The sequence below is a fragment of the Ostrinia furnacalis genome, unplaced genomic scaffold (genome assembly GCF_004193835.3).
Source record: "Ostrinia furnacalis isolate ACB-3 unplaced genomic scaffold, ASM419383v2 OfSCF3952, whole genome shotgun sequence".
Taxonomy (NCBI): Eukaryota; Metazoa; Arthropoda; class Insecta; order Lepidoptera; family Crambidae; genus Ostrinia; species Ostrinia furnacalis.
The window spans coordinates 202,153-217,336 of record NW_021134191.1 but is presented as its reverse complement, the minus strand read 5'-3'; the positions used below and the strand labels follow the sequence as shown (position 1 = coordinate 217,336).

Below are 15,184 nucleotides of genomic sequence, written 5' to 3'. Positions count from 1 at the left end.
TGCATGTATCTGCTGCGATCGGGCGGCACCGCAACGCACTGGTTTTTATCTGCGTTCGCCGCGTCCTATCCTACGTAATGTCCTAGCATTATAACTTCCCGCTGACGACACGTGAGCCTTAGATCAAAAAACGAATTCGCTGCACAGAAATAGCCATGGGTTCTTTGAAACAGGCAATTAATAGCGATCCCGTTAGGGTGGTTCTCGGTCACGTTTTCGTAATGATTTCTAGTATCAATACAGTTCGTGATCGCCACGGACAGGTGTTTTTGCGAGCGAATCTTAACTCATTCAAATCTATTTAAATGTATGAAGATTTCATCGGGATTGGCGTCGTAAAGAGCTCATTAGATCATGCTCGGTCAGAGACCGGTGGGGTTTAATCGACAATATGACGTAAGAAGTCTCAATAGGTGCTAACAAGATGTTGTTAGAGGTAGTTGAAACGTAATATCAGCCTGCCTGGAGACAGCTCAATATAGATTTCACCTTCAGTTAAATAGAATTGTTGCATGCATTTTTGTTAGCGCAGATGCAGACTGTAAGGTCATTTAAGTGCGCACTAATTTGATCTAACAATTATAGAGCGTGTTACTTTTCGGCAAATTAAGAAACCAAATCACATGAGATCTTATCTTCAAGTGTAACTGATATGAGATCTGGCGTCTTACATATCACAATTTTTTGCAAGTTTATAGTTTTTATTCACGTTATGTAAGCAACACCTGAGCACCGCGCGGCAGTTCGTCAGATTTCTAGAAACGGGAAGGTTAGCCTGGCAGCCATCAACGTCCGCGGCTATAATGTAAGGCCCTAGAAAGCAGGCAGTTGAGTTCACAATAATTTGCATAGGAAAGTCTATAATTGCAGTGAATGGAGTCATTACGTGGTACAAGAGCCTCGCACATGGCGTCAGCCGTGTGAGAGCACGCATCTGTTCTCCCGGACTTTTATGGAAACGTGGTCTGCTGCATATTCGTAACTTGAGCTTAACGGCACATTATCGAAGTACAGTATCTTGCAACATAAATCACCAAATACATATTTTAACCCCAATAAAGAAGACAATAGAGTGCTGTAAACAAAATGATTCATTGTTTAGCTTTAGGTATTGTAATTAATCTATTATACTGTATTGAACGACAGTATTGTCATTCCGTATTGTACTGAATACCTAATGTGGTGTCAATTACTCGTAAATATAATAAATGATGACGTTTGCTAACAATGATTGTCATTTATTTACTGTACAAACTAATAACATGCCAGCAAAAGGGGTAATAATCAATAGCCGTACATGGGTTTGTAATAATACCTGACGGTCGCGCGAGTTGCCCCAGACAATTGATTTTCTATTATGTCTGCTTACACGCACGTTGAAATATCATGGATGAAGTGATTTACATAAAAGTCGTGTAATGCTGCTTTAGTACAAAGTAAATAAAAGAACTGACTACAACTAAAGGCATAAAACAGACATTTTGTCTGAACATTTTACGTCCATATCTGATAAATATTCAGTAGTTATCTTTAGCAAAGTTGCAAAACGTGCGCGTATATTAGAACATCTCACTCTCGTGGCAGGTTTTGTGTGGACAAAAAGAGCACAACAGTGGGTATCGTGTCTCATCTGAATATAATGGGGGGAGGCGCTGCGGTGTTTATTGGCGGTGCCATTACGTGGGCCCGCGTTCGTTACGACTAGAGATCGACTCGGCTTTAGTGCTCGCTACATTCTATTCTACATCGCATAAAAATAAGATATCCGATCACACACCTGTGGTCGCCTAGTACTTATACGTGTATTGTTGTTTTGGAATTAGTATACTTGTATGTTTGCGGTTAGAATTGTTTACAACGAAACCATGACGAACCCGCATCAAATACGTACTTAGATAACAATCAACATCAAGATTCCAAGCAACAAGATCCATAACAATATGTAGTTTGATTCGTATTAAGTTCATGCATTATTACAGCAGTAAATTGGGATTTTTTTATGAATAGTTAATCACGTTATGATAAAATAAAATGAATGAAGCTACCTACTTCAAGAACATTAGAAGAATGAGTCACTACTACGGTCAGATAAATTCGTGAGAATAGTGCTTAAGCACAAAGCAATAACTAAGCATTTCTGATCTAGTTTTACCTCACCCCTAGTCACAAATGTGACACGTGCAGACAAATCACTGTCTTTCGCATGCTAATACGCAGTTTGTGTGATTTAATAAGGAAATGAGGGGATGAACCCTGTTTAACATGCATTAGGTCCTTACACGGGTTTGCATTACTGAGAGCATGAATGTTCAAGTCATTTCGCGTGTTTTGTCAAAAGCATCATCATCGAGACATTACATTGTCCAGTACGTTTATACCTTTCTATGAATATTTTTGCAATTTTTGATCGAGAAAAATGCAAGCATAAGGCAAGATTGTCATTATGTTATCACTAAAATCAGATGAGAGCAATGTTGCAGTAAATTTTGGATTCCGATACAACATTCTGAGGACCTACTTAACTCACATTTTTACCTTGTATTAGTTCTTAACCGAATTAATATTGGTCACTTATCAGGTTTTTTCGTTCTACATATCGAAGCAAGTAAATTAAGTAAACTTAATGCAATTTGAATTAACCAACATCAAAATACTTCAAGTCATGAAACAATTTCAGCCACTTAGTGTTATTTGCCGTCAATTTATGTGTTGTTACACATAATTCGCGTCCACGACCTATGGAACACTGTTGCACCTTGACATTTCTGTTGGCGTAAAGTGTTTGCTCAGATTACTCATACGGGGAAAGATTAAAAGATTGTGTTTCAACTAGTTATTTGATAATATCTTAAGGACTTAAACTGTGCTTGCGCTTTATGTTTAGCATTATTTTATTGGCTTTGGTCAGACTTGGCCTTCACTGGCTGGGTTTTTGGCAGTCAAACTGTGGATCCTGGCTGGCTACACAGGAGTTGCAGAGGTAGGAATAGTCCTTTTATTGCTTTATGTAGGTCTATACAGGGTGGAATTTTCTAATGCCACCTGGAGAGAAAGTATCCTTAATACTGTAGATAGACAGTTTAACTTAAAGAAAACATTCCTTTATTTTTTTAAAGAGAACTGCATTCAAAGATTTTCGAAAAGAAATGAAATTTTACCACCATACCATAAAATTTTCTGTAAATAATTACAATAATTTAAGATTTCATGGTTATCCTTTCATTTCATTTATCAAGTTTGTTTGAGAGATTTTATCCTTATACTTAACCCTAACGATCGATGCAATAAAAATACAGGGTGTAATTTTTAACATATTTTAGTTGGTTCGATTCCCGTGTGTAGCAAGCAAATTTTTGGAAATCTTTGAATGCAGTTTTATTTCTTTTCAAAAATAAAGGAATGTTTTCTTTGAGTAAAATTTTCTATCTACAGTATTAAGAGTAATTTCCCTTTAGGTGGCATTACAAAATTCCACCTTGTATACCAAGTGACTAAAAATCGCTATTTCATTGCATCGTGAGAACAATTTAGATTTTAAAGTTTGTCTTTAAAACCACCACTGCAAGACTTACTAACCGCGTATGATACGTACCAAAGAGAATTTCCAAACTCACATAAGTCTCGAAACCTCAAACTCCACGCGTTCATAACTCACCGGGTCGACAATAGGGAACCAGCGCGACTGCGGCGCGGAACGATTAATGTTTTGTGTCGTCCCACAACACACAGCACGTAACTTGGCTTAAGTCCTTTTCCACCTAGAGTATCAACTTTTGGTGTGATTTATTATTTCAAAATTCATGCGGCATGTCCTAATATTTCAGCCCTTTCTGTTGGATGATGAAATACTAAGTAGGTAAAAACTTCTCAAAGTTGAAGGGAGAGATTAGTGAGACCTACCTGAATATACTTTCAGGAATCACCTACTTTATTTTTTGTTTGACCCAAAGGTTGACTGGGGGAGAATGCCATGGGAGATGATTATGGAATTAAGTTCGCCTTTGTATCTCATTATTTGTAACAAAGTTTCAAATTAATTGTTGCACAGTATACTTTTTCTTTTAACCTCGCACTAATCTCATTAGTACAACCGAAAATCGGTATAAAAAAGTACAGTTTCGGCGCCTTTAGTTCACGGATACAAGAGGTCGCCGCCAATGTCTTTCATTGTGCATTGTGCGGCCGCGCGCAGACGAAGGGCATTTCCTCTCTTCCTGTGTCGCGACCCTGAGCACGGATAAGTGCGATCGGCTGGATCGGTCGCAACCATACAAATGCTTCCTTATTGGCTCAGGGCAAGCTGTTCAATCTTTTTAGGGCTCAATTTTCATTAGTTAGAGTCATACAAGTTTAAATTATATTGCCTTGGAATAGAACAAATAGATAGCAATCTGAAAGTCTGATCAAAATCTAAATAAAATACTAATACGATGAATAAAGTTATACAACTTTTAGCTACATTGAATATTGAGTGTGCGTAATGAAATTCTAAGAGTACCTACACTTGAACGGTTCAATCGATTAGTTACGAGGTACGCTTACATTTTAACCTGTTGTTGCAGCGTATCATGTACTACATTTAGAATCAGAATTAATTATTAAGCTATAAGTGCAAGGTCCCGTACCGAGCGTCTGGTTTGATTTATGTAAATTGGTCGCATCGTGGGTCCAGCTGCGGTATAATTCTAGCTGGAAAAGCGTGACGGGAACAGAAACTGGACATCGGATTCCAATAAAATATGAACGGAATCCGGAATGATTAATGTTTAATGATTCTTGCAGGTGTTAAACTTTTAATTAATACCTTCCTATTGGGATAGTAAAAGATATATGATATCGTTCTCAAAAAAAGCAAACGGTGCACAAGTTATAGGGTCAATATCTCTAGTTAGATGCAGCAATTTAAAGCGGCTGTATTATTAAACATGCGTAGTTCAGCTATGAGGAAGCTCCACCTTATCAAATTATTCAAATGTCATAGCCTGTTAAGTGCATAACGGGACTGCGTGAAACATTGCAGGTTGGCCGGGCCGGGAACGAACTGGCATCGCATCCCAGGTGAATAAAGTCCAACAATGTATTTGATGATAAAATATCCTTTATTTTGATTTAGTTTCACAAAAAACAATTCTCCCGTGACACTGTTGATGACATGACATTTTCTTCTTTTTTATTTCTTTATGGTATTAAACATTCCGCCCACCATGACCGGAATGGTCATAATTCCGCCCACCATGATTAACCACCAACGAAAGAGTGGACTGTATAGTTAGGTAAAAAAAACAAAACATTATAAGAAATTTAAATTGGTTAAATCATGGTGACTAGATAACAAAACAATAGTTAGAGTTTAACCTCATAAATGTAGGTATAGATAGATATACAATAATATTATTCAAAGATAATTTCACAACTTAACTTACTTGTTCACAAAGTGGTTAACCAAAACGAAAACCACAAAACTCATCACTTAAACATGATATAAAAAATAAAATAGCTCTATTCAGCCACTGGCAAAACACACAATTTTACAACAGGCCTTTTAATAATGGTATCTCTACATTTTATACTAACAACTCTCGTAAGGTTGTCCAAACCTTTGTGCTTTTCGGTAATTATGCCCATTAACCACTTCGCAGGAGGAAGATCGTCTTCCTTAACTAAGACTACATCCCCAATTCTAGGCTCTGGTGTTTTATTTGCCCATTTGTACCGCTGCAAAAACTGAGTTAAATATTCGTTTGACCACCTACGCCAAAAGACCTGGAGCATTTGTTGGGTTAGCTGCCAGCGTTTCAAAGATGATATTGTTGACGTTTCATAATTGTTATCGGGCACAAGTACTAAAGGTTCACCGATGATAAAATGACCTGGTGTGAGAGGTGTTGGATCTTGTGAATTGGTACTGATCTGTGATAACGGCCTTGAGTTGAGACACGCTTCAATTTGGTATAACAGCGTTGATATTATTTGGTGATACATTTTGACTATATCAGCCACCAAGCAACTAGGATGCAGTCTCCACCTCATCGCCAAATGACGAAGATCCGATTGAAGCCTTGGGCCTACCAACAATTCGCTGTTGAGCGATACACCATTCTTGTCTCGACGTGAAGCGTCAAAAACCACTCTTAGTTTGGTCGTTGTTCTGTTGAGCTTCACTACTGCGTGATGAGGTAAGAGCACACTTTCTGATTTGTCGATCTCGTCGTTTGGTACCTTTTCCATGTGACCCAGCTCCAGACTCTGCAATAACATCGGAATAGAGATCCTTGAGATTTGGTGATTTTGATAGACGTCTTTCTTGCATTAAAAATCTGCTTACAGCTATTTCTTGCGAGTTGCCTGATTTACAGTTCGGGTTTTCTTCTTTAAATGGCAGTTTCACGATGCACCGTCCAGAAGGGTCTCATCAGATTCTATTTCCCAAAAGCGTTTAAGTTCGAACTCTTCGTCAACAACTTGAGTGTGTAATGTTGTTATGATGTTTCTACAGCTTGGTTCAGTTTTCCTGTCTTCAGATACTTGACCAGATAATATCCAGCCGAGTTTGGTGTTTTGAGCTATAGGACACCCTATTGGACCCTTAACTAGTCCCTCAGATAATATCTGACAATACACCTCTGCACCTAACAGCAAGTCTATTTTGTTTGGAACATTAAACTTTGGATCAGCCAACTTCATTTCAGGCATGTGTGACCAAAGTTTCAAATCAACCTGTCGTTCAGGAAGAAATGTGGTAAGTTTGGTAAGAACGTGAGCTTTCACCCTAATTGTGAAGTTCGGATCGTAGATAGATTGCAGTTTGATGTTAACCACATGTTTAGAGTTGACTGATGAGCTACAATCACTCCCTACCCCGGTTATAACACTTTTATTTGCTACTTTCTTCAGCCCAAGTAATTGGACTGCAGACTCCGTCACGAACGAGGCCTGTGATCCCTGGTCCAATAAAGACCTAAGTGTTACGAACGATCCATTGTTTGTTTCAGCTTTTACCAACGCGGTTGCTAAAAGAACTTGACTCTTGTTGTTAGAGAAACAAGTGGTAATGTTGGTTTGCTGGTCAATGTCATCAGATGTTGTTGCTGTTGTCGCAACGACATGATTGGTTCTTGATGGGTTAATTGATTGTGTTGTTTGAACATTGTTGGATGGTACGTTGGTATTAGNGTTATTGGTTGAATGCAATAAAGAGTGATGCTTCTTATTGCAGATTCTACATCTAGTAGGCAAACGACAAGTCATAACCGAATGATTCGCGCCTAAGCAGTTAAAACAAAAATTGTTGGTTTGGACAAAGTTACGGCGAGCTGATAGTGTTTCATTTGCGAATTTCTTACAATTGCCAAGTTTATGGTTGTTGTCAAAACAATAAGAACAAGAAACCGATATTTTGCTAGGGCTGTTCTCTACTACATGATGGGACTGGGTACTTTTCATAACTTTGGGATCCAAAAATTCGAGAGACCTAAAGCGATGTTCTATGAAATCTAAAAATTGCTTTAATGTTGGCAAATCATTAGTAAGGTCACAAATTTTTGCTTCCCACAGTTTGCGAGATTCATTATCTAATTTTGAAGACAAAATATAAATAAGAATGATGTCCCAATTTTCAGATTTTACACCTGTGTTAGCTAATGCATTTAGACATTCATTTGTAGTATCAAACAGATCTTTAAGCGCAGTTGAATTTTCATGAGCAATATTCTTTTGACTGAAAAACCTTTTTAAAATACAATTAGTTACATACTTCTTATTGTTAAATCTACTTTCCAAAAGGCTCCAACACACCGAATAATTATCACTTGTAATTGGTAGATGACGCACCAACTGCTCCGCTTCACCAGTTAGGTAGCTTTTCAGGTAATGAAGTTTCTGTACCTTTTGTAACGAGTTGTTGTTGTGGACAAGTGACAAAAAAAGATCTCGAAATGTGATCCATTCGGCATATTTTCCAGAAAAGCAGGGTATGGAGATCTTGGGCAACTGCACTCTGACTTGCTCCCCCTCACTTTGTGATGTTTCTTGAGATCTGACCTCTACCTGAATGCACCTTTTCAACTTTTCTTTTAGTTCGGTCTTATATTCGGTGTATAATTCCTCGGTCTTGCTGAAAAAGTCTTCAGTGAAATATTCCGATTCTTGGTACTCTGCATCGCTTACTTCGCAAATAATTGTATCGTGAGTTTTGTTGAAATTTTGCCACAATTCCGATAAATTTTCTAATTTTGTTTCGATGTAACTAGTTGTTATTCTGACACTTGGAGACTTGGCAAAATTTATTTTGGATTTGTTAATTCGGTTGAAGATTTCGTTTTGACTTCTTACTAGTTTCTTCATGTTTTCGGCTCGAATAGGACCATGAATAAAGTCCAACAATGTATTTGATGATAAAATATCCTTTATTTTGATTTAGTTTCACAAAAAAACAATTCTCCCGTGACACTGTTGATGACATGACATTTTCTTCTTTTTTATTTCTTTATGGTATTAAACACCAGGTCTCCCACGAATGAAAACATTACGCTGCGCTCACACAAATACACCGCATTACACCAAATATGTTTTTGCAATAGCCGATGGATATACGCCGATAATCAGCATTTACAGTGGGGGACTGTGTACGGTTCGATTTCAGCTATGAGGGTTCGATTTGTCACGGGAGTGTGAATTTGCTGATCTCTTACATTTTACGATTTGCAAGCTTAATAATGATGGACTAAGTACTAAGATTTATTTTCGCGTCTAAAAAGTCCTAGACGTAGGGCCGTAGGGCAGGCCTTTTGGACTTCCTCTATACCAAAACTTTGGGACAAACCTAGAGTTGTTTTGGCATATTATTAGCATGCATTGAGTTACATTATGTTAGGATGTCGTTTTTAACAATATTGATAATTGAGACAAGATTAATTATTCGAGCATGACAGGCAAGCGAGCTATGGGAACATTGCCAGTGCAATGGCCTGGTGCATTCGCAACCGCCAATTTAATTGTGGATGCAAATTCGAATCCGATGTGTCCGCGGCGTTACCGTTACGATGGTAGGGCGGTCTCCGCTTCGTTATTTATGAGACGGACCGCGTGCGCCGCGCCCATACGCGCCTCTACGACACTTTATTAATGATCGACTCTTTGCCAGCTTTTTGTTATCAATATTGGATAACACGTTACGGATGATCGAGTTACACGCCCAGAGCTGCACCGATTATCTTAACAGCCTTTTAATTTGAACGCAAACATGAGTTATTAGATACGTTTTGGTCGGTGCAAGGTGACCGACTCGCGCAGCAAGGGCATTTGTTATTAAATTTTATATGACAGCATTCATAAATGCAAATTCGAGCTGGTTACTGGTTAATATTTCACTTACATGTTGGACGAGTCCTGTTTGGTCGTGTCAAAGGTATCCAAGGCCTCTGTGGTGGTAGAGTGGCAGTAACTGAAACAAACAAAAAACAATACGTCGTCAGTAAAAAGTAGGCTTGGCTTTTTTTTTCAATAGAGGTTAACTGTTTACTACTATTGCAAATAGCGAAACAACTGATATAGAGCGACAAAAAATTCATCAGTTTCCGCACAGTTGCAAAGCGTTACCGTTAACTAAACCTAATCGCGACTCGTGCATGTTTACTTATTTACAAGTTCTAACCACATTTGTATCGTATCGTAAATTTCGGCTTAAAGAAAGAGTACTGTCACCGAGTTTTCAGAAAATACTAGGCGAGGTTGTATTGAATGGCAACTAATAATGACTTCATCACAGTATGTATAGTCGATCAAATCAGAACAGACAAACCCGCACGTTACATTTCAAAGAGCGGTTCATACAAGGGCAGCCTGCATCCAATGTCTTTTTGTAACCTTAATCTGTCTATCGAGCATGTGGTCTACCCTTACTATACTTTCTAGTACCCACTTACTACTCGTATGTGTTGATTTTAATTGTGTTCGAAGTAAAAACCAGAGAAACTATGAGCTACTCGTTTATGCGTAAATTATGTTTGTATAGACCTCGTATTCAATTTACCTACACTGGTGTATCAACAAAGCCGTGTAAAAAACTAGTGTCTATTGTTCTTTTGGATGTAGGCACGCAACGAGACATGGATCCGAGCGAAATCAGTAGACGCCCGGGGGTCTCCCATAGCCTAGNTAGCATGGCAACAGCAACGGTACACGAACCGTATTTGCTAAACTGGTAAAAAGTTAATGATGTGCGAACAAAAAACACCACGTTGAACAAACCTGATGACATCAAGGTTTAAAAGAGAAGGAAATTAGTGTTACGGCAATATTTTGTGAAGAAACTGATATTTCTTCTTTTGTTAGAAATACGTAATAGCTTTCATGGCACGTGAAGTAATCAATAAAATGCTCGTTTGAATTTTGTAATTTTGAGCGTCCAGCGGACCAGATCGCGGAGCATGTTTTAGTCAAGAAATTGACCCAAAAACCGTGGAGATTGACTTAGGATAGAATATGCTGATTACCTACATCAAATAATCATTGCATTTACAAATACCCTGAGGTTATTTATATACTTAGCTTAACTGTGACGGCAAAAACTCTTGAAATGAAGGCTTAATAATAGTCTCCAATATAATCGCGATTGATAAAATCTAGTTGCATATACTTAAGGTAAAAATGGCAAGTTTTGCTTCTCTTTACTATGAGAGAGAACTGCCTTAGGCAAGTGGAATTACGGTTGAAGTTGCCAAATGGCCAATAATTAAAACGACCATTTATTTGCAATTAAGAAACTGGATATTCGTTTCAATGTACATCAGTCAATAAATAAATCATAAAGCAGTGTCAATCCTTCCACGTGGACCCATCAGGTGAGATTGTTATCATGGTGATGACTTTGACCCTCGTTACTTAATATTGCTCCTAAAGAAAAAATATCTGCGTTGTTATAATCAATCGGCCGTTTGGTGTAGTGGTTCGAAACGGACTACTATTCCGGAGGTTGCGGGTTCGATTTCCGCACAGTACAAACATTTGTGTGCATGAACATACAGGGTGTCCCAAAAACAATGGATAACCCTGTAACCATCGATAGGCCTCGCCATGGTCTCCCTAACGTCCAATTTTGACCCCAGTAAAAATATCACCGTTTTCAAGATTTTTAAGTTTTTGTGCATTTTTAGAAAATTGCCACCTGCGATTACTTTTTCTCATGCCATTTCTACAAATGAGGATACTTTTCAATCTAGTTTTTTTCCTTATCACAAGGGATAGTTGGGCTATCAAAATAAAAGATTAAAGTTCAACAAACTAGTTTAAAAGTATGAAAATTTTAAGAAATTGCAGAGAAGAAGGAAAAATTAATTCATTGTCTTGCACTTTTGATCAACCATCGTGTGAAAAAAATGTAGGAAGACTATCGTGCCCATTACCTTAAAAACTTCCTTTGTTAATTGAGATTCTAAAAAGGTNGGGAAGGCGCTGGATGCAGGCCGCCACCAACCGGCCATTGTGGAAATCATTGGGGGAGGCCTATGTTCAACTGGACGTCCTATGGCTAAAATGATCATGACGATGATGATGAAAGCGAATAAAGGGCTAATAGTTTGGGTAGTTCATCGTAGGTATAATCCTTTCCTTTTCAATGCTTCTTTTAGTTATATTAATAGATTGTAGTCATAATACATACTCGTATACATGGATGATTGTGTTATACTTTCATTATAATACTTAGTGGAATTACTGCTTTCAAAACGTGAACTAGAACTGGCCCCATAGCAGACATTTTCCTACATCTAAAGGCCTTTTAAAATATATATTGGTTATGGCTATTGGAGCGGGTACCACTTTCCATACATTTGTGCCCATCATCCTTTATTAGTCTACGTCTATTAGTTTCGACGTAATTGTTGAACAAAGATACCCCTTCCCAGCGGTTTCCATAGCGCACGCGACATGCGAAAATGCACTGCCTGAAAGAATCACACAACCTATTCCGATTACTATGGAAACCGCTGGGAATGGGTATCTCTGTTCAACAATTACGTCGAAACTAATAAACGTAGACTAATAAATTTACATTCGTTTTGTAGAATAGCTCAAATACTAATAATACAATGCAAATAAAACATACCTTAACGACCTGATTTTTCTTGTGTTGGGAAATAACTGAAAAAGATGTGAAAAAAATCATGTTTATTTCTAATTAAATCCATTCTTACTCCCTTAAAATGTATGAAACTTGTGTCTGTTTTCTACTTTTACTAGTAGATAATTTTATTGGCTATCGCATGATATAAAATATTTGCTTNGCGTGCTATGGAAGGGGCTATGCTCGGATTTCTTTACGAAATCGTATCAGAAATTAGGAGATCCGTAAACGATCTAAAGTCGCTGACATACCTCGACGGATCAGCAAGCTGAAGTGGCAATGGGCAGGGCACAGTAGTTTGCAGAACTGAGGCAGCAGGGTTAAAGTGGAGGCTACGTACCCGAAAGCGCATCGTAGGACGTCCACCTACAAAGTGGACCGACGACATCATAAAGGTAAGCAGGAAGGTGCTGGATGCAGGCCGCTACCAAGCGGTCATTATGAAAATCATTGGGGTACAGGCCTATGTTCAGCAGTGGACGTTCTATGGCTGAAATGATGATGATGATGATGATTAAATGTTGCTTTATTAAAATTCCTACGCTAAAAATTATCCATTTGTATTTAATGCCACTATGCAGTCCTACTTTAACTATTACGAGAAAAACTCACTTTTGCAGTTTTCATACCAGTTGCTATTCAAGTAGCCATAAGATAAAAATAATACAGAATACATAGGCTTGTGATACCTTTTTAGAATCTCAATTAACCGAGGAAGTTTTTAAGGTAATGGGCACGATGGTCTTCCTACATTTTTTTTACACGATGGCTGATCAAAAGTGCAAGACAATGAATTAATTTTTCCTTCTTCTCTGCAATTTCTTAAAATTTTCATACTTTTAAACTAGTTTGTTGAACTTTAATCTTTTCTTTTGATAGCCCAACTATCCCTTGTGATAAGGAAAAAAACTAGATTGAAAAGTATCCTCATTTGTAGAAATGGCATGAGAAAAAGTAATTGCAGGTGGCAATTTTCTAAAAATGCACAAAAACTTGAAAATCTTGAAAACGGTGATATTTTTACTGGGGTCAAAATTGGATGTTAGGGAGACCATGGCGAGGCCTATCGATGGTTACAGGGTTATCCATTGTTTTTGGGACACCCTGTATTTGTTTGTATTGGACTGGGTGTTATCTATGTATAATAAGTATGTATTTACAAAAAAAGTATTTAAGTATGTTTATATCCGTTCTCTAGTACCCATAGTACAAGCTTTGCTTAGTTTGGGACTAGAAGCGCAGTGTAAAATGTCCGAGGATATTTATTTATTTAATCTTTCAAAATGTCATCGTGAAATTGATCATGAAGATCAAAAAGATAATGTTATTTACCATAGGAGTACATAAGGTTCATATTAGAATTTCAAGTACAGTACAAACAGCAGCAGCTCAAAATCAACACTGTGACTTCTTCTGTGGTTATGATTGGTGCTATTTTGCAATGAAAATGTAGTCTGATTCGCTTTCGAGTGTATAGTTATAAGTTTGTCGAAAAATAAGTAATTTATTGAAAGAAAATTCCACAGTAGAACCAACCAAAGCATCAACTAAGATATAAACCACAATTAGTAATCACAAAGTGCACATCACTGTATGCGTGCTGATATTCAATAGTGTCTATTAGGGTAGAGATGCGAATCTATCGAGAGACAGGCAGCAAAAAATTAATTTCAATAGATTGTGATTTAATAAACCGCGGCTAAGATTAGATATCAGACAGATACCTACCTATAGATGATCTACAATTATGACTGTGAAATAAAAATTTCAACTTGAACATTACAGATCTTAGATATTAGGATCAGTATCTTATCAATCTGGGTGATGTTTAAATGACTGTTATGTTTTAATTTTAAATAATTAATGATTTACAAGATCAGCTTTGTAACGGTTGTAACTCTTTCTTCTTTCTTTCTTTTCAGCCAAATGACGTCCACTGCTGGACAAAGGCCTCCCCCAAGGTTTTCCACAATGAACGGTCCTGCGCTGCCCGCATCCAGGCTCTTCCCGCGACCTTTACCAGATCGTCGGTCCACCTAGTAGGAGGCCTGCCCACGCTACGTCTTCCAGCCCGTGTCGCCACTCGAGAAATTTCCTGCTCGAAGTTGTTGACAATTATGTATACCTGGGACAAACAGTCCAGTTAGGTTGTAACTCATTTGGTTGGAATTCATTTCGATATGCGTCATATTGGTGTCACCTCTATCAAATTGTGAAAATTTGGTAAAAATAGGCTTTATTGCCAAATATAACAAAAACTATTAAATAATAATAGCGATAGATTACTCAATATCAATTAAGCCCTGACGAAAGAAAGATTAGAGTGGAACGACCTCATAGCTCAAGTGATGTAACCATTTTTTATACATGCAAGAAATTCGATAGCAGTGTATGGTGTGCTGAGTGATATTATAGTGACCCGTCGCGGAGCAGAGGCGTGAGGTGAGTGCCGCGGGTATACTCTGCAGATCGATTTTGGTTTATCGACTCTATGTATCTCTCGCGAACTCAAGGCGCGTGAGAGAAACAGATAGAGCCGAAAGTATCGAGATCGTTTTGCCGAGTAGAATCTAAGGCGCGGGCGTCGAGCCGTCACCTCATTACACTTTGTAATTAGGGCCGTGGGCTGCGCGCGCGCTGCGGCCCTGCACTAAATCACGACGCCTGGCTTAGCATACGCGCCGTAGGGCTACATTGATACCCGAACGAATATATCAATTTTGTATCGAGATAAGAATAATGGATCACCCTTGCCTTTTAAACTGTCATAACGATAAACTACTTGTAAGTTTCAACAGCAATTAATTGAAAATATGACGATCACCAATGTCAAAAACCCGATAGTCATTCTGAAAGATGGAACGTAGACACATGTGGCGCGGGAAGCAGTATAGAAAATTGTATGTTTTTTTTTTATCCACAACGAGGAAGCTCTTTGGCCTGTATCTCACCTGATGGTAAGTGATGATCACGCCAAAAGTGGAAGCGAGCTTCACCCGGAATCCTCAACCACAGAGGAACTGGCTATCTTACCCCTAACTGCCGGAAAACAACAATGCTGTT

At 38.2% G+C, this 15,184-nt stretch overlaps 1 protein-coding gene across 1 annotated transcript in view; it reads right to left on the bottom strand.

Annotated features, from left to right (window-relative positions):
* The window catches only part of twin (CCR4-NOT transcription complex subunit 6-like twin), a 130,622-nt gene that overhangs the window by 13,578 nt on the left and 101,860 nt on the right, over positions 1–15,184 (bottom strand). Inside the window, 1 exon segment of the mRNA XM_028312423.1 lies at positions 9,374–9,442. Within this exon segment, the coding sequence (XP_028168224.1) occupies positions 9,374–9,442 (69 nt within the window).